The sequence below is a fragment of the Falco naumanni genome, chromosome 3 (assembly GCF_017639655.2).
Source record: "Falco naumanni isolate bFalNau1 chromosome 3, bFalNau1.pat, whole genome shotgun sequence".
NCBI classification, from domain to species: domain Eukaryota; kingdom Metazoa; phylum Chordata; class Aves; order Falconiformes; family Falconidae; genus Falco; species Falco naumanni.
The window spans coordinates 24,741,576-24,768,668 of NC_054056.1; the positions used below are offsets into that span (position 1 = coordinate 24,741,576).

At 39.4% G+C, this 27,093-nt stretch overlaps 1 protein-coding gene across 1 annotated transcript in view; it reads left to right on the plus strand.

Moving 5' to 3' along the window:
* Positions 1 to 27,093, plus strand: part of CAP2 (cyclase associated actin cytoskeleton regulatory protein 2) — a 68,798-nt gene that overhangs the window by 18,424 nt on the left and 23,281 nt on the right. The window contains exons 5-6 of the mRNA XM_040588404.1: positions 14,108 to 14,185; positions 26,768 to 26,911. Coding sequence (XP_040444338.1) covers positions 14,108 to 14,185; positions 26,768 to 26,911 — 222 coding nt within the window. The remainder of the gene's footprint in view (positions 1 to 14,107; positions 14,186 to 26,767; positions 26,912 to 27,093) is intronic.

Here is a 27,093-nt window from a genome sequence, read left to right on the forward strand (position 1 = left end):
AGAGAGGACAGATAACATAAAATTTCCATATTTTAGTATTTTATGTGGAACAGAGCAGAGCAGAATTACAGCCTTCCTGTCACATAAACTAATACTTGCCATTTTTTTTTAATCGTTATTTGTAAAAGTCTTTCAACCTTTCAGCCCCACCGGTTGAAAGAACAGATTGTCTGAGTGATTCGGTTATGTTCCCTCTTCTCTCATCCAAGCTCTTTAGCTTGGAAAGGAAAACTGTAGAAATACAGTGCCTTTTCCCTTCCCTCTTCCATCAACTTCCAGCTGCTGCAATGCAGAGCTCAGACAGACAACCAGCTTGGAGCACACAGAAATAAAATGGCTGTCAGTTAGCTTGCTCCTTACTGGAAGAGAATTTAGATAGAATTCATTACATGTATGACTACACGAACAAGATAGCACAGAGCAGTAATTCACAGCGTGTTATCCAGTAGGCAGGGTTCTTTGTGTGCATGCACTGATTTGTTATCGTCCTGAGCAGGGGAAGCAGGGTTCACCCCACAAATGTTGGTCATATGCACGTACCCACAGGGTTTCTGTTCCTTATCTAGTATATGAAAGCAAGGGCATTCTTCTCTCCTCCTTCCAGGCATAGCCCATGTAAAGACAGACAGACAACTGAAAGCAGGAGTTATATGCACTTTGCAAAGTGCAGCTCCGGTTTGGCCTGTCAGTGAAGTTAAAAAATCCTAGTGTCCTCATTTTTTCCGAAAAGTAGTTATTACACGTGAAATAGCTGTGTCTTTTCTTTTCTTGTGAGAGACACTGAAGAATTAGCCAATGACTTTCATAGCCCTGAACTCTGAACAGGATGCGCTGCTGTCTGCGATACACCAAAAAACACTTTTGCACTTTATCTCAGCTAATCTAAACAGACTATCAAACCCATTATTTGACTGATTCCTCATTAACAAGGCAATTTGCTTACAGGGCAACAGAATGCACAAGTGTACTCTCGTGTTCATCTTTTGTGCCCAGAGGCTGTGCAGTTTAGGCATTGTGTTGAAAGTTGAATTGGAGCTCAGAGGGGAGGATGATGTCAACATGCCCGAAGAGAAGCTTGCTGTCAGACTGCCTTTGCATTTCTGTGATAGGTATTTTCTGCAATAAACACCAAACCAAGTAGCTACTGCAGGACTGGGAAAAACAAAATACATTAAAAAAAAGAATAAAAAGACAAACATTTTTTATAGCATACAAAGTGCACTCAGCTGAAAGAAAGAGACTAATTGTAGAAAAAAGTACAGCTATCCACCAAAACTGAAGAAAACCACAAATAATCATCAACTAAAAAAGCAACTTTGGAAATCTATCAATATTAATGTTGATTTTGTAATGCTAATTCAACTACATTTCTCACCTGTATGTGTACTACAAGATACTTCCTAACAAAAGCAATAAAGAATGTTAGCTTTTTTTAATATGTCATTATTTTATTTTAATATGACAAGAGAGATGGAAATGTAATATACACAATGTAGCCAAGTGGTAGCATTTTTAGGAGCTTTACAGCTTTTGATTGCTCTGTTCCAAAGGATGACTTCACTTGTGGCCTAGGGATTGGATCTGGCTTCCAAACCAAGCAGGATTTATTGGGTCAGGTTCAGTGGTGTGCAGACGTGGTTGCACCTGTCTGACTGTAAGACACTTTGTTGGGAATGAAGGTGGCTCCTGAGCATGAAGAACCTGTCTGTTGCAAGTCTAGACCAGCACCCCCTGAAAGAGTGGGAGTTTTTCCATTAATTTGGATGGGGGCTGGATGAGGCTGTTAGTTTCTTGACACCGACATTGCAGGAAATACCCCTTGCTTTTCTTTTTATTTAAAAAGGAAGGAAGAGACAAAAGTCGAACAGACTCTATTGAAAAATACATGCCGTGGTGGCCGATACTGGGCATTTAGTTGCGTATTGCTGGCATGAGAAACATGCACCTGTAAATTTAGGGGGGTGGGGGCGGGAATATATGAGAACGTTCCATATGGCATTCCCTCAGTCAGAAACATAAGAAATCAGAAACGCAAACAGTCAAAGCTGTCAACAGTTCTTCATAACCTGTTTTCATGGGGCTTCTTTGCATATGGAGTAGTTCCAGACTAAACCCCGAAGTAGCTGTGTTGATTTCAGAGTGGTGCAGTTGATCAGGAACCATTTTATGGGTAAGGGTCTAAAACTCAGCCCCTGAAAGCAGGGGTGATACCTGAAGGTGGTCACTCAGTACGGTGGGATTTTCTGATCTCCAAAGAATGCCAGGGAAAAGGTATCGGAATGATTTGAGTGGGTAACCTTATGTGGAATGGGAAACCAAAGAAAACTCCATCATGTTTGCCCAAGAAAATGTTAAAGGATAACTTGCTCATATGAAAAAATTCCAATCATGAAGGGCTTTTTTAATTGACCAGATGAATTCAGAATAATACTTAATCACTGTTCAGACTAGATTTAAGGTCCATGTTTTACCAATTAATTTAATTAATGATTGGAGCAATTAATCAAGGCATACAATATATTTTCAGCCATTTGAAGTCTAAATCAGAACTGATCACATGCTGTAGCTCATGCTAATTTTGCTATCCTCTAAAAATTCTTCATTGAAGCCCTTTAAGAGCAAAATTGAGTCTACTGACAGGAAGCCTGTTTTTCTTAGTGGTTTTCCAGGAGAAGTAGTGTATAGAACTAGAGGCATGTGTCCCACAGGTTGAAAACCACCGTGTCATCTTAACCAAAAATCATAAGGTGATAAAATTACATGACTAAATTAGCCATCTAAATGACGGGTAGCTTTAGTGTGTGGACCAGCTGCACTCACCACCACAAATACAGTGTGAGAGTGTCTCAAAGAGCCTGTTGCAAAGTCATGGCGTAGGACACTTGTCAGTGCAAAATTGGGAGCAACTTATTAGGAAGGATTGGAGATGGAGAGCTGGCAGAGATCCAAGGCCCATGAGGAAGCCTTGGTAAGATAATCAGACTTTTAACTTTTCTCGCTGATGCAAAGCAGTCCAGGATTGGGAGGGCACAGGCGGCAGTCATCGCAGGTGTTCAGCCTCAGAACAGTAAGGTCTGTGGTTCTCACAACACTAATTTCCAGTGAACCACTGGCAAATTAAACCATCTTGATCCATCAGGAAGACCAAGACAGGGGAGCAGATAGACAGTATCCCTGCTTTTGTCAGCAGCATGAACCTCTTGTGACTGAAAACTCTCTTTGCTGGCATCAGTGCTCATGGTTCCTGTATCTCTTGTGAAGAGTTATGATTTTTCAAGTTGGAATAGTAACATTGTTTAAGCACATCTATTTCAAGCTGAGAAATGCACATCCATGAATATTGTTTTGGTTTTTTTTTTCATTCTTTTCTGTTTTGGGACACATATCTCCCATGCTTAATTGATGTCATTTGTTGCTACAGGCTACGAGCAAATCTTTTATTAATTTTCAGTCTCATTCTTTCTAAAAAGCACGTGCACACTCTTTTCACTCATCCTGCCTCCCCATCCCTGACCTGCTTTTATTTTGCTAGTTGGTGGTTGCAACTGTTTTGAGTGTATAGAAATGCTGGGCTTGGAAACTGAGAAGGCTGTTCACTGCAGTCAGCAAAAAAACCAAACAATGAGCTCAGAATCTGGCTCTTCAGTCAGTTTCTAGCAAAAAGAAGTTCAGTGAATAATGAGAATTAAGCCACAAGGGAAACCAATGTGCGGTTTGAATGTTGTTTTAAATAAGCTGGGAGTGCTGTCAGGAATGATGAGGGTAGAATGTGGCCACAAATGTGTATTGCCTCTTTCTATTCAGTATGAATTGCATGATCAATATGGCCAGATTTCTGAATATTGAAGAGTCCATTAGGATAGATTAAACCATGTCATGTCACTGCTAACTTCTGTTAGTCTATTGACATCCATAAATTGAACTATATTTTTCCATAATTAATATGAACTGCAAAGCAGTTTAGTTTTTGCTATTTTGTTTCTTAAGTTTAATTGTATGTTTTATTCTAAATCCCAGAGCTATAATAAAAAGATTGACTTAGGATCTTGAAGTAGATCTTTGAGGATGAAAAATTTCTTTCTTGTTGCCCCAATCCATGTTCTGTTTAAAAAACCACCTTAGGTCAGATCTACTTTTCAGTCATTACTGTGCATGTAGATAACTTTGCCTTACAGAGAGGCTGAGGCCCCCTCTCCAAGTAAATGTAGCATTTTGGTATTTAGCACCTCTGAAAAGTAAAGCATGGTTCAGGTGGGAAGAAACCTTAAATATCATTATAGATGTGTCAGATTTAAGCTTTGAACTTCCTTCCACGTTAGCACATTTTAGTCAGGTTCTGTGATTCTTCCAAGGTGATAAAAGTGAAGTTACGAGGAAACTAATTCTGGCTCTTTTAGCCTTTGAGTTGCTTTCAGGGTGTTCAGTGGGACTACTTGCAGGATGAGGTGGGCATTGTCACCAGTTGTCCTGAAATGCATGACAGGCAGAACATACACAAAGCCATCTCAATGTAAAAACCTATTTATCCAAGCTCTCTTTCTAAAGATAGTGTGATTTCTTAGAAACCGATGGTTCTCCAGTCTTTTTATCAGGGCATCTGGTACTTGTCGGACACGGAAAGTCAAATCAGCTGCTCAGCAGGGTGCCCAGTGAGCACTGTTAGGAGAATATTGATGAAGTTATAACCTCAACAAGTGCTGTCACCTTTTTAATTTACAGAAATAAGCATCTGAACTTCCTAGAACTTGTATTTGTTAAATCAGGGACACATGAACGAGATCCTAAAGCCTGTGAAATTGTAAAGCCTGTTCTGAAATTCCCTTAGCACGGATTTGGACCTTCACTGAGAAGGGCTTCTGAGGGAATGGCTGAGGATAGTGAGTGGGGCTGCTTAGCAGCAGACCTTGAGGGCAAAACAGCCCATCAGAGAAATGACTGGAGTGCCTGCAGCCAGTGCAGGCAAAACCGTGATTGTACAGATGACAAGGAGACCTGCAGGTCCCTGAGGTCTCTGTGGTTGTCTGATGATGCTGGTTTACAGTGTTTGTTCCATGTAGGAAATGTAGGTTTGCCTTTTCACGGGGAAATGAGGTCTCCCCACAAATAATTCCTTGATACAGGCAACCAGGCCCTCCAAAGAACTCGAACTCAGATGTCCATGGGGGGGAAAAAAAAAGGAACCTGAATTTAAAATATGGTTGATCTTGATAACAGCCAAAGTTTGGACTTTCAGATGCTTTCAGAGGTACAGAATGTAGCTCTTAGTAGAGGAGGAATAGTAGAAACTAGAAGCTTTGAAAGTCTGTGAAACTTTACTGTTTCTGTTTACACATTATCTGTTCTCTAATGAAATCCTGAAGTGAGTTGGTTTTCTTTTCCCATCTCTCTTTGAGAAACCTGCTTGCTTTTGCAGGCTGCTCAGGATGCAGAGCTAGCTGTAAGAGCTCTCTTGGGAAGATAGTAGCTAACTTCCAGAAACACCTGTGCAGGTTGGGGCGCTTTTGATCTACTCTCCTTAATACTTATTCAAAAACAGTTACAACTTTGCCATGGCATAACCTTTGGCATGTGCTATAAAGGATATTCCCCTAACGTCCTTAGGTAAATTAATTCCCCCCTGGAAAATTGTATACTTTCCTGAATTGTCATTATTTTACAGTGTTAGTCTTTCACCTCGGGAGTCCTGGGGACGAATTGAAGGCAGGTCAAAACCAACTGATCACTATTTGCTGTTACTCATAAGAAGTTACTAAAAGCTGTTTACTGTTACTAAAGCTCATAAAATATACTGTGACACAGTCTTTGGTTATTAGAAACTCCAACCAACAATGGTGGCGTAGTATAGATTCTAGTGATGTATCCTCTGCGCTGTAGAGAAGCCATTCATTTTTGAAATGTTTTTATGCTTGTCCTTAAAATATTTGGCTGTTTTTATCAGCTGTTTGTTTCTATGATTATTGCTAATTCCATATTATAAAGGCAGCACATGACAGCACAAATTCCACACAGCTGACAATCAATTTTGGGGGTGTCCAGTCCATAGATAAGCACCAGGGACTAGGAGATCAGGTGTTGCAATGTGCCAATAGCATCTTCTACTGATGTGGAGGCCTTTAAATGCAGATCCATGACTGTGTGCTGTGCATTGAGGCAGCTTTGAAATCTCCAGCAGGTGACTGACTCTTTGCAGAAGGCAGCAGTCTGCAATGTAAATGGCAAACTTGAATTCTTGAACATTTTCCGAACTGTTCAGGAAAGAATGGTATTGAAAACAAAAAATCCCTTTAGTCTGTAAATTGGCCACATCTTCAGTAATGTGTAGACTTTTAGCACACAATTCTCAGTATTTTTCTATGCTGAATCTTCTGGAATCCTTAACTATAAATACATTACATCTGTTTATGGAACTTCCATGTAAAAGCTGAAATGAACAGGGGTTAACAGAGTTGCAGATTTTTGGCTGTTGTAAAAGAGATTCATGAAGGATTTGTGAATCTGAAAGAGACAAAAGCAGCCTGAGCTTTAGGAGAGCATCAGCTGGTTAAGAGGTCTGGTCTGGACTTGCTCTTCTTCTCTGGTGGGTGGAGGTTATTAGAGAAGTTTTGGGAGAACATGATCACCTGCTGCTTCACTTGGCAATAATCAGTAGCTGCAATGGCCCTGCAGCCAAATATTTATATCTACTTGAAACAGTGACAGACTTCTTCTACTACCAAGATTAATAATTAATTATTTAACAAAGCTGAAATTTGAATAGTATTCATTAGGTTTTAAAGTTAACAGTCCTTGAGATCTATCAGAACAATTCATGTCATCCAAAACTGGGACAGCTTAGAGGAAATTCTGGAACACTGGGGTAAATTTTATTGGTTCAAAAGATGCAGAACCTGTGTATTTTTTATCTAAGGCAATAATTTTGTAATTAATGTAAAAACAGCTGTTGTGGCTTTAAATACCCCTTTATTCCAGTACATCTGTACAGTTTGTTTCATATGGAGGATAAAACGGCAGCAATGATTTACCCCAAACAATTCTGTCTGTCTTATGTCATTAGCACTGAAAGATCTTTAAGACCAATGTGATTTGAGCTCCCGCAGAGGTAAGAGCTCTGAGTAGTTTAGGTCACAGTCAAGCTTACCAAAAGGTAAAGTTAATGAATCTAGTGTCCTGGTTAAACCACCACACCTCGATACAGATGCTACTCTGAAACAACAAAGAAGTAATACTGGCTAGCACTGTGCACAGTTACATGACACAGTGTTTAATACACTGGCAGATATAAACAGCTGGAGAGACCGGCACTGATATAACCTCAGATTGGTACTGAACAGACAGTAACAATGCTGAGAAATTTGAGCAAAAATTCCCTAATATAGACATAGCCATGGAGGCTGAAAAACACTAACAGAGGACAGCTGATTGGTGGTAGTTAAATGTATCTGTCTGAAAATAGAAAGGAAAATATCTGGGGTGCTTTCTGGCTCCTTCAAAATCAATGGCAAATCTCCCATTGACTTCAATTTTGACTAGAATTTCAACCCTGTTTTCTGTGTGGACCAGTAAGAGAAAGGTGACAGGTTTTTGCTTTCTTTCCTTTTCCTTTTCCAGTATAAAAAGTGCTCTGTTTGGAGAACTGCCACAGACTTTTCAGCATTTGGCCCAGTTTTAAAAAAACCTCTATCAGCCAATTAGCTGTACAAAATAAATAGTCTCTTCAGCTGGCCTGGATAGTTTCTATGGCAGCCCCATACTTAATCTAAACTCTATTCTTTTTCCATTTCTTGCTTCTCCTTTCCAGCCACCAGCCACTTTGCCACTTCACTTTGAAGAGGCTCTTCAAAGCAAAATTTAAAAGACAAACTGTTCCTCTTCCTCTGGCAGTACTGTCCGTTCTAGAGAAAGATGGGTGTCTTTGCTCATAACAGTGAAGCTCCATCTGTAGTTGTCATTTGCTGTCAGTCATTGGTGTCTTTTGCTAAACCCAAAGGACCCAAGATTACTTCTGCAGAAACTGCAATGAGAACTCTGGACCATTAAATGCCAATTTTTTTCCTTCATGTCCTCTTCACTATTTTTTTTTCCGAAGTAAGTCATAAAGTGTATTTTAGAAATCCAAAATGTATATAGATCTGTATTTGGATTTGCAAATTATCACCGTTAATGTTAGCATGTATTTATATGCAGATTTGTATTACTCTCCAACTACAGAAGTCCGGTGGATTCTGATATTTACATTTTGCTTTTGAGTGCTATGACTCTGAGGAAGAATGTTATTAAATATAATAACATTCGACAAATTTAATATTATCAGGTCAATAGGGTAATTTTCTTGACTAAATTTCATTAGGGAATCCTTTTTTTCTTTTACTTCTATTTAGGTTTTTTATTTTTTTTTAAGACTGAATTTACTTGTAACTCAAGATCTGAATGCACGTGCCTATTTCTTCTTGTAGTTCACTCAACCGTTGTCACATAAATAATATGTCACATAAATAATACCAGAGTGATGGACAACTTACACTGAATAAAACATTTTAAATGAGAAAGAGACCGATCCTAAGATCACATCTGCTGTAGAGAACTGAACTTTGCCAAAGCAAACTGGTGGTTTAAGCTTCGGGTTCAGTGCATCTATGTCTGCTCTATCTGAAACAGGGCAAGTTTGGGTGGAATCCACACTCACACTGCTTCAGACAGGTCAGAGGCATTGTCACTGTTAGACATCTCTCACAGAGCCTCTGGCAATTTTTCAGGCAGTGGCTTCTGAGAAGTATCAAAAATCAGCATTGTGTTGTGACACAGCAAGTTAAACAAGTTGCTGTTAAAAAGATGATTGCTAAATACGTGTGATTCCCCCATCAGCTTTTGCAGGCTTAACTGCAGAGGGGTCTTCTGTGCCGTTACTGCGATGGCGACAGAGGGGACCCTCACGGCAGTCAGCCACGGGTTTCAATGGAATTGGGCTGACACTGCACAGATGTCGGAGTTGAGCTCTTTCAACCATGTCAGTCACCTAAGTCAGCTATCAAACACACCTGAGGTAAAAGATTAAGACACTTCATTCCACACTTTACTGATGGGGAAACAGAGGTGGTGAACGGAATGCCACACAGTCCCGGTGTGCAGGTCCACAGTCACAGGCAATCTCCTCCAGCCTCTAGAACGAACTGCTAAAAGCAAAGTAGGAAATGCTTTGAGGAACTTGCTGCCTTCAAAAAATTCCCCTCAACTGAGGAATCTGTCTGATGATTGCTGTGTCCATGCATAATCCCAGAAATGCCAAAAGGATTACCCAAAGTTTTTAGATGCCAATTACCTGTTGCTCCAAAATATGCCCATTTCTACCTGCAGGTAGACCAAGTTTATGGTCTAGGTTACTCAGATAAATTTACTCATTATTCCCCTCCATTTTTGACACTCAGGTTTCATTATTATCATTCATAGTAACTGAAAAAGTTTCAGCTGATACATTCTATGGCAGTCTTTTTGTTGGGAAAAATCCACCCACCCACCCCTCCCTGATCCATTTTCACCTATTAATCTTCACTGCATGTGGGGTCCAATGAAAGAGTCATCTCCCTATAAAAAAGACAGTGCTGTCTGCTTAGTTAGACAGCCTGCCTGCTGAATACAAGGAGGTAGCAATGAAGTGTCACATTTCAAAGACTAAAAGAAAGAACTGGAATGGTGTTAGACTGAACTAATGCATTCTTAATGAGAAAGAAGCTCTTCTATTACTTTGATGGGATGCATGGAGAGAAGTACCACATGCTCAGAAATAGTAAAACTCAGAAAGCCATTTTTAATGCTGTTGGGGAAGGAAGAAAGTTAATGTGGCAGAAGTCTTCTAAAATTCTGCTTGTAAAATGCAAAAGCTGTGTTCGTGTGATTCGTTGATTAAGATTTAAATTCAAAGGTGAGGGATGTGAGTGCTCGGATCCCTATACAACTAAAAACTTTTGGGGCTGGATAAATTTTGGGCATATAGCACAAGACTTGCAATCAGTATCTAGTCCACTGACTACTGAACATTTCCAACATCCTACAGTAAATTTAGAGTAATAATGAAATGCAAAAAGCCACACCTTTAATGCACCAGAAGTAACTCAAAGAGTGTCACCAGTGGTTTGGATGCCCTCAATAGCAGTTGTCTTAACAAAGCTCCCAAACATCTTGAGAAAGTGGCCTTGGCCACACTGCAGTAAAGAAGGAGGAGTAATAAACATACAAGAGTAATACAAGAGAAGTACATCCTGATTCCACATCCAACAGTAGTTTTAACATCAGCCAGATGAGCAAGACACATGTATGAGGCATACTCAAGGAATGTCAGTCTTTTAGGGTACATCATCCAACAATCTGTCTCCAGCTCTGACCAAATTCCAGTGCTTCAGCAGAAAGAGGTGAAATATCAGACAAGAAACCAGTTGTTATTTTGTACTCTTGAGTGGAGAAAAAATTCCTCCTCAGCCTACACGATGACCAGTGGGAACGCAAAGGCATGGATTTAATGCAGTGTAAACAAAGTGCCAAACAGACACAGTTTTCAAACCTCATAGATGCTACCAGCTCAGTATATGTACAAGAACTCACAAAACAATCTTAATTTTCTATGTCTAAGAGCATTTTGCTCATGCTTATGATCTGTTGGATCAGCATTTAAAGCACTATCTTAAAATAATGCTGGTCCTTTGTAGGAATTTGGAAGACCCCTTCTGAACGTCACTTTTTGGATAGCTGGAAGTCTTTTAAATTCGAGACTATGATTACTCATGACCCAGTTTACAGATCTGTGTGATCATTGCTGACACTACCATTCTCTTTCTTCTCTGTTACTCAACATTCCATATGAGAAAAAAATCATCATATTCCTTAGCCAATGTGTTGCTAAGCAAAACAAGCGAAACTTAAAATTTATCTTTCTGTGACAGATACTCATTGCTCTAAACATCCAAATAGGTTTACTCTGCATGAGTTCTGATTTAAGCTCATCTTTATTTAACACAGATGACTAGTGCTTTACACAGAATTCTGGAGGATGTCCTCTCCAGTGGTACTAACTTCCGTAGCTCTACTAAAAATGTTTTGCCACATCCACTGCAGAACTGCATAAGCTCTTTTCATAAAGCTACCTTCCTGGCTTGTATACTCACATTTTCTAGTCTTCAGCTTCTCTAATTAACTAAATCTGTGTTTACATCCAAAATTACGCGTTGTTTTAAAGGGGCGGGAGGGGGAGATGACTGCTAAATTTTATCCTATGGATATGACCTGTGCCAACAAAGTTGTCTTACTCTTCTCAAGTGATGAGTGAGTCCTTCTTGACATTAAAACCTCCTAACTTTGTGTTGCCCATGAATTTATGAGTGTACACCTAATTCTTGCTATTAGTACACTAATAAACATATTGATGGTTCCTAAAACTAACCCCTGACAAATACAACTGGCAACTTTCCTCCTCTCAAATAACACCGTCTGTAATATACCCTGTTGTTGTCTCCATTTATCCAGCTTCTTATCCAACTTAAGAGTTTTTATACTAATTTGCATAGTTTCCTATGAGTACACTCAATAAGTGTTTTATATAATATATAAATATATTAGATATGACACATTATTCTTGTCTAAGAAACAGAAAACTCTAAATAATTCCCAGAAATAATGATTTTAACCACAGATAATCTCATTGTAACTTCTCCCATTTTTAATTTTCATGTGTTTTTAATCACTCATTTCAAATCTGTTCTAAATGTGCACAGTGCTGAAGTCAAATTAACAGCCATGAAATCACTTGATACACTTTTTCTCCCTCTTCTTGGACATATTTGACCAATCCATCATTGCATACTTCTTTCACCTGGTACTATCTCCAATTGATATATATTTAAAATCTTTTCTACTTATGCTTCCATCTGCCAGTGTCTTCAGTACTCTAGAACGAAAATAATATGGACTAATGATTTTGTCACAGTAGGCTACATATATTTGACTTCCCTTTCAAATGATGTAATTCCCATTGATTTATCATCATTCTACTTAGCTATCCTTTCAATATCTTCATGTACATCAGCTTCCTTGAAACTAGGGAAAAGCATTTATTCAATAACAGGTAACCTATACATCAAAAACAATGAAGGCATGTCCAGCTTACCCTTCAGGTCATTACCATGGCCTCATTTAATCACTTTATTTCTTTATTGTTCTGGTAGTTAAAAAGATACAGCTTTGTTTTACTTTTCTGTGCAAGGTACAGTTCAACAAGGCCTTTATCCATCATTCCTTTGCTTCTGTATTTTATAATGCCTGAAAGAAAGTTCTCCTTGATAATTGAGGTCTATTCTCATTCTTTGGGCACTTTGTACCTCTTCCTAGTACCTTTCTTTTTTTATTTATTCATTCAGAGACTCTAGCTCCTCCCTACAATTTCTCCCTCCTGCCCAGCATGCATAGATTATTTCCATTCTTAATGTAAATCCATCCTTTCCTGCACTCAAATCATTAAATTCCTCAGGCCAGTCATCTTCATTCACTGATTTTTCTATTTTCTAGAAGTTTGCCATTCTAAGACACCAAGCCTTAGCTATAGATTTATTTTTGTCAATCTTGCAATTTAAGAAGAACCAAATCCATCCATAATCACTTCCTCCTAGAACATGAGGTTTTGGTCAGCTGTTCTGCAAGATCCTCCTTACACACACACAAAAAAAAAAATAGCACTCATTTTGTTGTATGAATTTCTGAACCAAAGAGTCAGTCTTCTGAAATGTCTAAAAATATCCTAACCTTGTTATTATTGATGGTATTTACGTCTATGTCTGGAAAATTTAAGTCTCCTACACTCATACAATTTCCCTTATTACTTATTTCTTCATCTATTTATAGAGATGATTACCCTCTTCCAAATCTCAGCCTGTCAGACCATAATATCCCCTTCCCTGCAAATACTGTCCAAGTTGGGCTCTTTTACTGTCTTCCTTGCAGTAATTTTCATCCTAACAGATTATGTTTTATTCATGCCATTACATTTTAAGATCAGTAAACACAATTTGGCTGTTTTACTTTGCTACAATTTCAATTTTCCTGACTTTTCTGTATTTTAAGTTGCATCCATATAGGCCTGTGTATAAAATTTCACTGTTTTCTTTTTAGATTGAAGAAACCCCAAGGAAAAGCAGCATGAGCTTCCCCACTCTTTCACAAAGTGATTATAAATGTACCTATTCATATTAGATTAACTTAGCAGCATTTGGTTTGCTTTGGTTTTTATTTAGCAATATAAATCACTTATGAATAGTTGTTTCCTATACCAGTAATGCTTTCTCCTACTCACTGCGCATCCACTTGAATGAGGTATAGGTGGTACAGAAATAGCAATTAGATTCTAATCAAGGTACATAGTTCATAATGTACAGAAGATGTGTTGTGTTCAAAAACACCAAACAGACCAGAAATTTGAGCAGTGGGGAACACCTGGGAGTGCAGAGATTTAGCTCGCATCCACACTGTTAGCATGTAAACATGCTGTCAGATGCCGCTTTAACCCAAATTCTAGAGTTCTGGAGGGGGAAAATTGCCCAGAAGTCTTCAGCCACCATCTCTCATAGCCATCAATCTTAGGATCTGCTCACAGAGGACAGGCAAGGAATGAATTACAGCGTAGCCCCTCAGCAAATACGCCAAGCTCAACTCTTCTTAAACATCACTACAGTCTAAGTTACTGTTCAACAGAAAGTTTACAGGTTGCTGTTCTCAGCAGTGATAAGTTGTTATCATGCGCTCAAGTATAAACATTGCCATTAAAATCCCTAGACATTCTCTGAAGTGTTAAAATTAAGTCCTCCTGTGACTAATCTTATAAACGATACCCAAAAGACTGCATATCAACTCATTTCTCCCCTATCTGAAGATAGGGAACTTTAACCTTAGACTTCAAAAAAATTTATAGCTAAGCCAAAACTGTAATACATTTCTTCTAGTCAGCATTGCTGTGATTTAGATGAGAAGCAGCAAGAAAGATCTGAGCTGTCACACTTGACTTTGAGCTGCCAAGAAGAGGTATGGGGGGTTGCAGGCTAAAGTTTAATTTATATTCCTCCTTTTGTTACAGGCAGAGATGGTACGTGCTGCTTTCCAGGCGCAGAGATCTTTCCTGGTGTTAGCATCTCAATGTCAAGAGCCTCAAGAGGTAAGAAAAGTGACCTAGCATTTCAAGAAGCAGTGTATTAAAAAGGCTGTGTTCCTGTGAGTTATCATCCCTGCATCTGCTTTTATTTGTTACTTTATTTATAGAGTGCACTTAGAGGCTTGCTTTCAGTTTTATCAACAAGGTGCTGCAATAATCAGAAAGCCATGGTTCAGAGTTAAGAACTTTTTCTGTACCAATATGTATAAGATCATTGAAGAAATGAAAGGAGGTTTCCACTTTATGGCTGTAAGTGGTATCAGCGTTTCTGTGGAAGGTGGAAATGCCATGGAATAGAATGGCTTTTTGCTAGGACCCCAGGGATGCTATATGACAGACTTTGAGTTCAGCACATAAGCTAGTGAGAGAAAAATCAGTACTAGCCTGTAGACTCAATATTCTCCAAGCTAAGGTCCAGCTTAGGCCAATTCTGGAAGAAAGGCAAAGCAATTTGTCAAGAAAATGCAAAACCTATTTATATCAAGTTGATTTACGTACTTATTTTAGTGGCAAGTATTTAAATTCTCCCCTCAGTTAGAAAGCTCAGGGAAGCTGTGGAGTTGCTATGAGATCTCATTTGTAGGTTCTAGTGGTCCCAAGGTTTTGGCCAGTAGCACTGTATGATTCCTGGGTACAGTAGTCATGTAGTTTTTCAGTGGGACCACCCGCAAACCTTCCTTTCTGGAGTGTGCAGAGAATGAAGACTTCACTTGCACAGTCTGTCCATGGTCTTCAGTTCTTTTTCCCCTAGCTCACTGCTCCATAGTTCATTAAACTCTGTATTTTCAAATCAGAACTCTCTGCCGCTGCTGTAAATTATTGATTTTTTTCCATCACTATTGTTCTTAGAGACACCATTTAGAAGTTTTTCTGATCAGTATATTTTAATAGCAAGGGTACTCAAGGTAAAGAAAAAAAAAAGAAAAAAAAAAAGAAAAAAAAAAGCGCAGATATTCCAGGCGAGACTTTAGATTTATAGAGTTCCAAGCAAGAGATCAGTTGTTTTTCCAGCTGTCCCTGATCTCAGAGAGTAAAAGTGGGTCATGACTCACAGAGAACAGGCAAAATTCCCATTGGTACAGGCCTCAAGCAGTCATTTATATTGGCTGTGAATACAATCGCACCCAGTGGCCCACAAAACCATCATGCTCATAGATAAAGTATTCCCCAGTGAACAGTTTCCAATGGCCGATCGTGTAATGCGATGTTCTGAAGTGGTGGTGGTGTCCCAGCTCCGGTAAGGATAAAAGCTGTGGCTCACTGTTTGGCCTTCTGTGCTGATGTGCTATAGGTATGATTTTCTCTGCCCTTCACATGAGAATGGCAGTGGCTTCTCCCCACTTTTACCTTTACAACCTTCGGACCTCAAGTCAAGCTTCTGAGATTTTTTCAGCTGTAAAGTTTAGAAATTTTCATCTTAAAAATGGCAACAAAACAAGGAAAAAAAAAAAGTTAAAAGAGATTTTCCAGCAGTCTGGAATGACAGTCACAGAGGCATTAAGAAAAGTAACAAATAATAAAAATCTTGTCATAAACATCACCAGAGCTGGCCACGTGTATCCATATGTCTTAGTTGCACGTTATCAGGCTTGCATAGATTTCTGCAACTTGTTGAAGGCAAGAAAGTATGCTTTTATCATTTAGCTATCTTTTAGCACCAAGCAAATGCCACATGATATGTATGTACATGTCATTCTGAAGTTAAAATACCAGGAATATTACAGACTTAAGTTTCTTTCTCAGTGAGAACAAACCCAGTCCGGTTACTTAAGTTTTGTTAACATAAAGCCTGTTAGGTACACATTTTTTATAGGCATCCAAACACATGTTGTTGTTCATTCTTTTTCTCTTTTTTGCACATATTTTTTGCACAGATTTCATCTATACTACAGACAGACCTGAAAATAACTGAAGGCTGCCTATTCTGTGGAACTTAACAGTATTTTCCACCGCAGAGAGTGATGCTTCCAGGCACTAGGCTTTTTCTATCTCCATCTCGATGGGGGAAAAAAAAATTATTGTAAAGCCAGATTGGTTAACCATTTTGAAAAATCTGGTTTTCACCAGCTAACCCAGGAGCAGGAGAGAAGCAGGGGTCCTCCCCCCGGCCCCCCAGGACCTTGTTGATGTGATGTCATCTGGGCTCTGGTTGTATTTATAGCCTAGAGCCACAGAGTCAGTGTGGAATCCAAACAGGAAAGCTAATCATTAGTGTATCAGAATGCACAGAGTAGAGAAAAGCAAATGAAGATGACAGCATATCTATAAATGCAAGAGAAAAGAGAGTAATTCTGTCATTCAGCTGTCTAGACTGTTTGCTTTATAATGTAAAGCTGTGAATGAGCCAGTGAGTTGCGATTATGGCATAGTAGCTTTGTAGACATTCAGAGACAGCGGTGTGGAGACTGAGGGGATTTACTGAGTTCCTGTCATGTTGGGATGTCATACATGGTGCCCTTAAAAAAAAAAAAAAAAGAGGGAGGGGAAAATGCCCTGGAAAAATAAATTAGCTCAGCTCTTGCAGCTTACAAACTAATGAATAAGGAATTCAAACAAAAAGAAAGCTCCTATATGTATAATAATCCTTAGATCTTTTGTGCTCAGCAAAAAAAGAAATTTATATTGTACAAAAAGCAGTATTTTTGCCCCTCTATGAAAATGGTGAAGCCCTAGTATTCATTTAGCTCTTTAATTCCTGCTGTGAGTCACTAGCAAACATTTTCAAACAGTTAAGCTTGCGGAAGTTGCTTTTGCAGGGTTTTGCTTCTTGTTATTAATGTTGATATTTTTTCATTTGGAACCTGTTGCAGTGCACAGTCTTTATTATCTGTATACGTGAAAATAGTAGGAGCTGGGAAGGTAATTCCAGCTGGCATACCAAGCTAGCATCAACTGCAATAAATTACTTCACAGAGAGCATGTTCTGTTACTTTTTATGGTCATGTTCTATATTTATATGTGCAGTGGAAGAGATCACATGACAAAACCACCGGTTGATATTCCTGTTTGTGTATGTCCTAGCTAATGGCTGCTGGATGCAGGCTTATTCAGCAAGATGGGGTTCTTCAGTTCATCCACTTACTAGAAATTGTTTTCTGATGCCAAATTTCAAGCATTAAAGCAAAAAAATATCTATTATAAATTGTTTACTATATATGAGATAGTACAGAGAAGATGGAGAAGGGAAAATAAATAAGCATATTGCTACATTCTGTGAGAAGTTGTTTAAAAAGGTATTTTGAGACCATCCGTTTGCATGTTGCTTGGGCAATTCAGAAGATATATTTTTTAAGATAAACCTCCACAAAGCATTATGAAATAGTTTAGATCTGAATTTTCTATTCCCCATAGTCTAAGCCAAATACAATTCTGATTGAAACATTATTATTTTATTGTATAATAATCTTAAAAGTTATTAGTGTTCCTGAGCAAGTTTATCTGTTTAACAATTTTTTAAAAATTTATGAGCATGAATACTAACATACGAGATCACTGCTCAAAGTCACTGCACTGAATTGTTTGTAAATGGCAACTTACATACTGTCTTGTATCTCTTTATTAGTTGTTTTATTTCACTTTAAGAGTTCAAACAATTTTAAGAGTTGCTTTGAGGTCATGAGTAATCCATGAGTTCCTATACTGGGAACTAGTTAATAAGTTATTCTGTGAATCAATGTAAACATATCCAGGATGAGCATACTCGTGATAAGAAGTACGACAAACAGATTTAAATGACAGATGCAGTTCAGACTATAAACGATTACGTAGTTTCTCTTTAAAAAAAAATGAGTTTGTACGACTGCCAGAGCTCATGGATTTCATTGCTAACATTGTGCAGACAAACATTCCAATTAAACACCTAGTTTAAACATCCAGATTCTGCACACAGGTGGGAGGAGAGGGGTGGAAGAAGGGGAGAACTAAAGGAGAGCTTTCCCTTTTTTTGCAAGAAAAGGGAGAAAAACCACTGAAACCCAAGAAACTGTATTTGAAGTTAGACTTAGGCACATGAGACTGAATCCTGAGGTTTTTAGTTTTTTATACTCAAGCAAAAAACGTAGAATAGTTGTGGCAATTTCTTTGAATAAAGGACTTATTCTCAGAATTTTTATATAGAAATGAAAGATGAAGATTTACAGTTCTCTACTCTCTGTCAGTGTAGGATTGCTCATTTTTTTCTCCCTTCTATTTTTAAAGTACTTCAATAACAGGACTCCAGGGACTTCTTATTCTGCATCCTAGCAGGATTTGTTTTATAATTACCTTGAGTTGCTTATATCATTCCATTTCTCACTACTTTTCCTCATACCTACTGGGATCATTCCTACTGTTTTCTAAAAATATGAAGAGCAGGATACTCCTCTCCTCGTTAACTTATTACTTACTTAAGCAAAAGAGTCTGAGCCAAGTTTTGCTGCTGTTCTACTTAGTTGTCTGTTGCAAACCTGCACCTCTGTATCTAGAAATAGCTTAAGGAAGAATTTGGTTCAGTCCTTTTAAGGTCCTCAGGTCCCAGACTTAGAGAAGGTGCCAAGAGAGACACGGACAGAGCCTAAGCTCCAAGGGCACCCCCTTCCCCCCTCCTGTTCTCTGAAACCTTGCCAGACTGTTGATATATTTCTGTTATCAGCAAGCCTACAACTGCATGCGACATGTGGTCACAGCCGCAGTGATGGACCAACTGACAGTTTTCAGTCGCTAGCCTGCTGCCTTACAGTGTTTACAGGCTCATTTTTGGATATTGCTGCAAACTCCTACTCAGTTTCAGGTCCAGATAGCCCCCTGACACCTGTTATCTCATAATTTTTTCCCAAAGGCACTCGACTGCACTAAAGCAGCCTCAAGCTCATTATATTTTCTGATCATAGAATCATAGAATCATTCAGGTTGGAAAAGATCCAACCATAAATCTAACACTGCCAAGTCCACCACGAAACCATGCCCCTAAGTGCCACATCTACAAGTCTTTTAAATCACTCCAGGGATGGTGACTCAGCCACTTCCCTGGGCTGCCTGTTCCAGGTTTGACAACCCTTTTGGTGACGAAATTTTTCCTAATATCCAATCTAAACGTCCCCTGGAGCAACTTGAGAGCATTTCCTCTTGTCCTATTGCTTGTTACTTGTGAGAATAGATCAACAGCCACCTCGCTGCACCCTCCTGTCAGGTAGTTGTAGAGAGCCATAAGGTCCCCCCCTGAGCCCCCTCCTCTCCAGGCTCAACACCCCCCGGTAGCCGCTCCCCATCAGTCTGGTGCTCCAGCCCCTCATCAGCTTTGTTGCTCTTTTTCAGACACACTCCAGCACCTCAATGTCTTTCTCATAGTTAACTTCTGTAGGTATCCTGGCACTATTTCACCTTCCTCATTTTTGTTTACCAAACCTCCCAGGTCAATAGCCCCTGCAATAAAAAGATGGATACATTTGAGATTCAGCTCTGCCCCAGGGGCAGTGCACTCTGCCATAAGAATGCCCAGAGACGCCTAGGGATGCAGGGAATACAGAAGGAATCAGTGCTACATCTCCCAGCCTGTACAGAAGAGAAATAGAGCCAGAGATGCACGTTACTGCACACCTCTAGACTGGCTCACATCAACAGCACCAGGCACTGACTCTCCAGCGGTTCATGTTCTGTGCAAGAACCAGGCTCCAGTAAGCAAAGGCTCCCTGCACTTGTTTACACCAGTACGTCTATACTTGGACTAAGAACAGCATCACCCCGTAAGGAAGACATTATCGAAGATGATACTCTAGCTCCTCATCTGACATACTTGCCAAGCAGCTCAGGGGATCCTACAGACTCTTATTGGAATTCTGCTGTGTCCCGAAACAATGTCCTGAAATCACCCTGCTGTTTTCAATCCCTGTAGCAATATTCATATTCAGACTGTACCATGTGAGATCCCACTGAGCTATGCTGATGTGACACTCCCTTTCCCATTAAGTATCACATTCTTTATTTCTACTAAACACAAATTCAAACCAGTACACTTCTTTCTTTGTGCTGCACAATTGTTTCCCGGGATTTCGGGACTGTGCCTGATCTTCTAAAAGGGAAAGTACTGGGGATACAGCTGACTGAAAAGCAGGGCTTTTCAGTTCACAGGTTATTTCAATTTTTTCTAAGTTTACTGTGGTTTAAATCATACCACAACCAATGATTCTTGAGTTCTGAAAGTTATACAGACTTCAGGACTGCTTATTGAACCTCGTAGTCTTACAATTTGTCTCTGGGGACATCTCGGGTGAACTACTTGAATGTCCAAGGCTGGAAGCCTGCACCATCTAACATGCCTGTTCTGGGACACATCCCACATGAAACCTAATTGATTGGCCTTAGCAAAGACTTGTCAGATTGCAGATGTTGTGAACAAAACAATTGTGGCTCCAGAACTTCTTCTGGCAGAACTTTGCTACCTGGAATGCCCTGGGCCCCACTGACATGGACTATGATCAACAGCAGCAAAGACTGAGGAGTAGTAAATCAAAAGGCTGAAAACAGTTCATTAGTGTAATTGTTCTTGTTGATTAGGGGTGGGATGGTGGTGCCTGTGTGCCTACAGCAGGAGGACCCTTCCTTGTTGAATATACTGCCCACAGAGAGCTGTAGTGGACAGGAAAACAATATATAGAGGATTCAAGTCCATTTCAAAACCAGCTAGAGTCCTGGCCGAAAAGCACTGGGTGTGATTCCGCACCGCTGTAACTGAAGCGTGCAGTTTGTATCAGGCCCTCGATTTCTCCACTGGTTAGAAGGTATTGGTCTTTCATTTTCCCATCCATTTGCTCTCCCTCAGAGTTTACATTTCAAAATAAACCCACAAATGACTAAACTTGGAATTTGTCACGTGGGGTTATGGTTTAGTCTTCCCTGGTTTTTTCCCACAAAGCACAAAACTGCTACAGCTATTATTGGCTGTTAGATTGAAAATCTACGCGCTGTCTAAGAAGAATAAAAGCCAAATACCAATTAAGTCACTTTGGAAGCACACAAATGTGCCTAAGCTTCTGTGCTGATGAAGCTGACCAGACATTTCTGCAGATCTGTCTCTGTGTCAGTCCTGCTGTTGCACAGCAGTGAGTTGAAGTGGCAAAACCTGTGCTATTGACTATTGACAAATGAAACACTTGTAGCACCACTATGTTGAAGATTTACAGTCTAAGAAAATGAGACCAGAAAAAAAAAAAAAAGTCTCTGTAGTTAGGTAGGGGGAGACCTTTGAACCCTGAAAATACACAATACTACAGGGATATGAATGTAGTGATCATAAAGATCTCACTGATGGTCTCTACTGCTAATGAGAAAATGCTTGCAGAGAAAGCATTGGATTAAGGTGCAATAGGTTATAGTGCAATTTGAAGAGCAAAACTGTGGTACCAAATGTGAAACACTTTCTACAAGGAGAAGTGGAGGCAGGCAATGCTAAAAGAACAGTTTGACAGCCACCAACAAAAGCTGGTAGTATTTCACTGCAGAAGTAATAATGAAAAGAAAAAAAGTAAGCATTTGAGGAATCCGGATGCAGCACTGGGAGCCTCAAAGTTACCAACTAGCTTAGACTCACCTCTGGAAAAAAAATATATTTTCCATATACTTTAAGAAAGAGGCTATATCTCAGCCTAATATGAACACTGATTCCATTGAAACTGTTGATACACAGCTGCGACAAAAAATACAACCCTTTCCTAAGCCACATATATGCAAAAAAAGGACTAACTTAAATTTTAAAGTCTTCTTTACAGATTTCCTTTTACAAAATACAAAATACGGGAAATTAAAGTTTATCTAAAACTATTTTAGTTCTAGAATCATAGCCACTCATAGCAGAAATGCATCTCACTGGTGATCACTTAAGCTACCAGTATCTTGTTCCTATAGGCAGAGGATGGGATTCTGCTCGCCAGCTTATCTGTCAAGGTAGGCATGTTGCATAAGCTGGCTTTCTAGGCTCTCTTTACAGCAAATGTCAGGACCTCTAGAGTGCATTCTTCACATTTATTAATGTCGTCTAATATATAGTCTTCTAACATCTAGTAATAGGTGGAACGAATTCTTCGGGGACATCTGTTTATTCATTTACAATAAAGGGAATCGAGTCTCAGCTGAGAGCAGATGCTCACTTTTTAAATTATTAGAACTGAGTGTGGCGGATGCTGTCCATGACATCTTTCATCCCTTGAAAGGATGAAATGTGGGATAGGGCTGTACTAGGCTGTTTGCAGAGATAATGCCTGTGTCTATGTTAATGTTTTAGTTCACAGTGGGACTATATTTTTCCTTCAAATCAGCCCCATCTACTATGCTGTAATTCACATTGTAGAGCAGTCTTAGGGTGTACAAAATGGGTATTTTTCCAATGAAGTTAAATGGAAGATACACTCCCAGACAGCACCTAAAGCACAATTTACAGCTAGTCCAAAACATCTTCCCCCCTCAAACGGCTATAGTATGAATGTCAGGTCCTCAGCACCAACTGTTTTGCTCTACAGAACCATTCCTATTAAGCTGCCCTACTTGCCAACACACACAAAGACAGCTGACACAAATCAATCCCGTGTTTCAAACTTGCCTGTGAAAAATACAATGTAAGTATGATGGAGATTTTGAACTGACAGAAGAAAATAACACAACTGTAGACCGTGGAATAAAGGTTGTAGTCACGCAGTTCTGGTTGCAGCTGAGTAAAATGAAGGGGCTGCTGATCCCAAATGCTCTCAGTCCTTTTTTACTGCTTCTATGCCAAAGGTTGCCACCCCCTAGTTAGCATAACTTGAAAGGGTATTTGTACCCTCACCATGTTTTTTTCATAATAGGTCAGGTTGATTTAAACATTGTAATAGTGAGGTCTGAATTGTGTTGCCACCCATCAACATAAAAATTCTTCACTAAACAATCTCACCCCTCAAAACCATTTAAGATTAGCTTAAAAATACATAATATCTTTCAAAACTGTATTTTTATTTACCTTCTGGGTTTTGCGCCTTTGTGATTCATGCTGGCAGGTTTCTAGACAGCAACAGTCCTGAGAAAATACATGTTTTCTCAAATTAAAGCTGAGGTTTTCAAGTAATCACTGGCTCAAGCAGCCAAAGTTTAAGCAAGCCACTCAGTTTAGTGTTGACTTCACAGGCTAATCACAAAAATCACAAAAGCCAAAAGTTCGGCCATTTTCCTGAATTAAATCCATGTGTCCTGGTTCTGTTAAACCTGTCAACTGGGGATCTTCTTGTGTGAGTATTACAAAAACGTTAAGGAGAAGAAAGTCTGTTTGGTGTGGTCTGTTGGAATACTGGGATGCCAGGCCATTTTATGAGACTGGGCTGAGACTATTAAGTCTCTGAAGCCAAAGCCTAAGGCAGTTCTTGTTACATGCTGTAACTTTTTTTGGAGTGTTTTGGCTAATCACTGCAGTAGTCTTACTAGTCTTGATTTTCTAGTAAGAATTATAAGACATAGATCAAAGCTGGCTGTTTGTTTAGGTATTAATGCTTAAAAAGACCATCTGTCTTTAATAATTACTAAAAAAGGACAAAGGCAGACTGGGAATTACTTTTGATATTTCCAAGTTGTGCCACTGTTGCGTTTTTAAACATTTTAGCAAAACTGATATTATAATAGGAATGGTGTTTATACAAAGACTCTTAAATTTTTGTTAAACAACTGTGCTGTCTTAAATGACAAGAAGTTTTATCTAGCACATGCCAAAGGCATGCTGAGGATTTTTCCAACAGCTCTGATTCATCTCCTTGAATTCATTTTTTCTTAGAGATACAGTATAGACAATAATTTTATTAATCATCAGCTGTTTAAATATTAATTGCAATAAAGAGATTATTCTTCTAGAACCCTCAGCACAACTGGTTCTAGATTGTAGAGCCAAACAAGGCTGATTACTGCCAGAATTAATGAGCCTTTCTCTACCCACATACCATAATACATGATACTTCATCTGCAATTTAATCACTAACTAAAATTTTAGAACTGACTGCTGGGAGCCAGAACTCAAATTGATTCCTTGCAAGCCGGTGTTCCTTTGTGTCCGACCCTTACACAGAAACTTGGATCACAAGAAGCTTGCACACACACACACATTTTGTTCAGCCAGCCAGCAGCCATTGCAGAACAGGATGAGTGCACAGCAAAGGGAAGGGAGGCTGTGCTGCTCTCCCAGTACATTTCACGTGGGACAGAGCTGAGCAAAGCCTCAAGCCCTTTGTGGCTCTGTCTGGTGTCACTACAGTGCCAAGTGAATGATTACTTTGAGCTACTTTCCTTAGCAGTACATATTTCACCTTTAAAACTCCCCCAGGGCACTTTTTCTGTGAAATTACATAAATCCACTATGCTTTTATAAACAGTTGATTCGGTGTACAGGTTAAGTTCTGTGTTCTGAGGGATAGAAATTCTGTTTGTACCACTGACAAAAAAACCACAAAACTGGTTGGGAGTTTTTCTAGGAGGAGGAGGAGGAGGCGTGGGTCTTACGGTACCATCCAGGAAACTGTTTGGCCCTAATTTTGCCATCTTATCTGAAGCTATCAAAGTGTTGTACAAAATCAAACAGCTTCATTAGCATCATCTCATATATAGAAAGTTGAAGCACAGGAAGGTAACACAGCTCTCCTGAAACCTGACGATGATTTGGTGGGAGAGCTGTTTCAAAGAGAGCCCCTGTTTGTGGACTCCCACTTCTGTGCCCTATCCACAGAAACATGCTGCCTCCCAGTGCTGTCTAGATACACCAGGCATCTGTGGAGCTGTATTTTTAGCCCTTGTATTCTCTTTGGCTGGAACTGGGCCATGAAGATTCACAGTAAGCTAAGAACTGTAAATATCCCTTAGACTTCATGGGAGGAAAACTGGCATAATATCAAAGCAGAACAAGCACTTTCTTAAATTTCAGTTTTGTTAACTACTGTCATACTTGAAAGATTTCCCTGCAAAATAAGAAAGAACCAACCAGCTGCGGCATGTTGTAAACAAGCAAAAATTAGAAAGAAGGATTCCTGCAGACTTTATCATGTTATGGCAACAAAATCAGTTTTTAAGAACTACAAATCATGGAGGTTTCAGGGCTTTTTCAGACTTAATGACTTATGTTGGTCATTAAGTCATCAGCAAAAAATCTTTTGATCTCCCACTAATACTGTAAATATTTGTTTTCTCCCAACCCACTTTGTTTTAGGGGAAGAAAAATATCCCCATACATTTGAGACGCATAGGCCTTTTTCAACATTACACTACCACTAAAATATTAAGGCTCCATAGCTGGATCAAAATTCTTTTAAAAATGCAGAACCTCTTTTTATTATGTTTTTTTGGCATATCTTTTGATCTATGTTGATCCGCAGCAGACATGCTTATTTTAAGGTGACATAAAATTCTGTAAAGCTGAGGTCTTGTGAAAGGGTGAAAAGAAATATCTTACAGACAACAGAGACAAAGCAGGACATATGCACACATCATCCTGTGTGTGTCGTGACAGCATCAGTCCTCAAGAATACGAGGATTAGTTGCCTCCAGCAAGCACTTAGTTCCATTAAACAAGTACTCCTGAGAAAAGGTGAGAACAAGTGGAGTTCTGCTACATCCTGAGTGATTTCCAAGTGAAGTGCCTGGGAAAATCAGAATGGTGCACTCTCTTCAGTGGGACATCGTTATTGGATTCTGCAAGGCATACTTCTGCCATAAAGTATTGGACTCTTTTTGTAGAAGCATTTTACAGGATTTCAAGGTGGAGCAGTTGTTTTCTTGTAAACTAATGACTCCTTGTCCCTGATTGTGCTGTTTCTGAGTGGAAGAACTCTTCCCAGTAAGTCAGTGCTCTAAATTAGTTTTTCTGAGGCACTGGGCCAGTGTGATTAGCATTCACTTTGCACAGGAAAGAGCTTGGACAGCTTCTACATTCATTCTGCTTTTCTCTTCACTCCAGACACTATTCCTTCCGCTCAGCAGTCATTCCCCTGGATACCATTCGTTTCTGATAAACACAGGAGAATTTCCCCAAACCATGGCTTGCAGGCAGTATGTGTTTCCCATGAAATCCTCCCACACTACTTGCAGCCAAAGGAAATTAAAACATTAAAACTTACTAATAGGGGAAGCTAAAATTGATACTGCCTTCAGTGTATTACTTTCTCAGTCTTGTTGCCAGATGATAAGAGGCCATTAACCTAACAAGTAGTTTGTGTTTCTTATAGAAAGAACAACTTGGTTAATAACTTGAACTCTCAAAAGATTCCAGGGGTATCAAATGAAAAGTACAAGCATTCTGCTTACTCTGAGCTGTGGGATCTCTATGGGTCTTAACCTGGGCAGCATGTAAAAATGCTGCCAGTGCTGAGAACTATTTTTGCTGCAACACATTATTAATACTTAATGTCTGTGCATTTTGCTGCTGCAACCAGCGGAGGGTAATTAAATTGTTACTTTAATGTAGAGAATATGCTGACCTTTCTTTCTAACTTTCAAATCGATGGGCAGGGAGGACAGTGTTAAACCACAGGGTGTTTTTGGACCACCCATTGTAACAGCAGTGTCATCTATCTTTCCTTTTTTTTTTTCTTCCCCCCCCCCTTCCCCCAGAATGAGGTGGCAATGCTTCTCAAGCCAATATCAGAGAAAATTCAGGAAATCCAGAACTTCAGAGAAAGGAACAGAGGAAGTAAAATGTTCAACCACCTCTCAGCCGTCAGTGAAAGCATACCTGCTCTTGGGTGGATAGCAGTGGTGAGTGACACACAGGATGGCTGGGAGGGCTGTAAATGCGCTTCTGGATCGTGTGGCCCAGAATAGTTCCAAATCTTGCAGAACTCTGCAGTCTCATCTGCATAGTTCTTCAGTCTACTACACCCAAGAAGGTGTTTTGTGATATACCTAATACATTAGGGATGGTTTCTGACTAATATTTT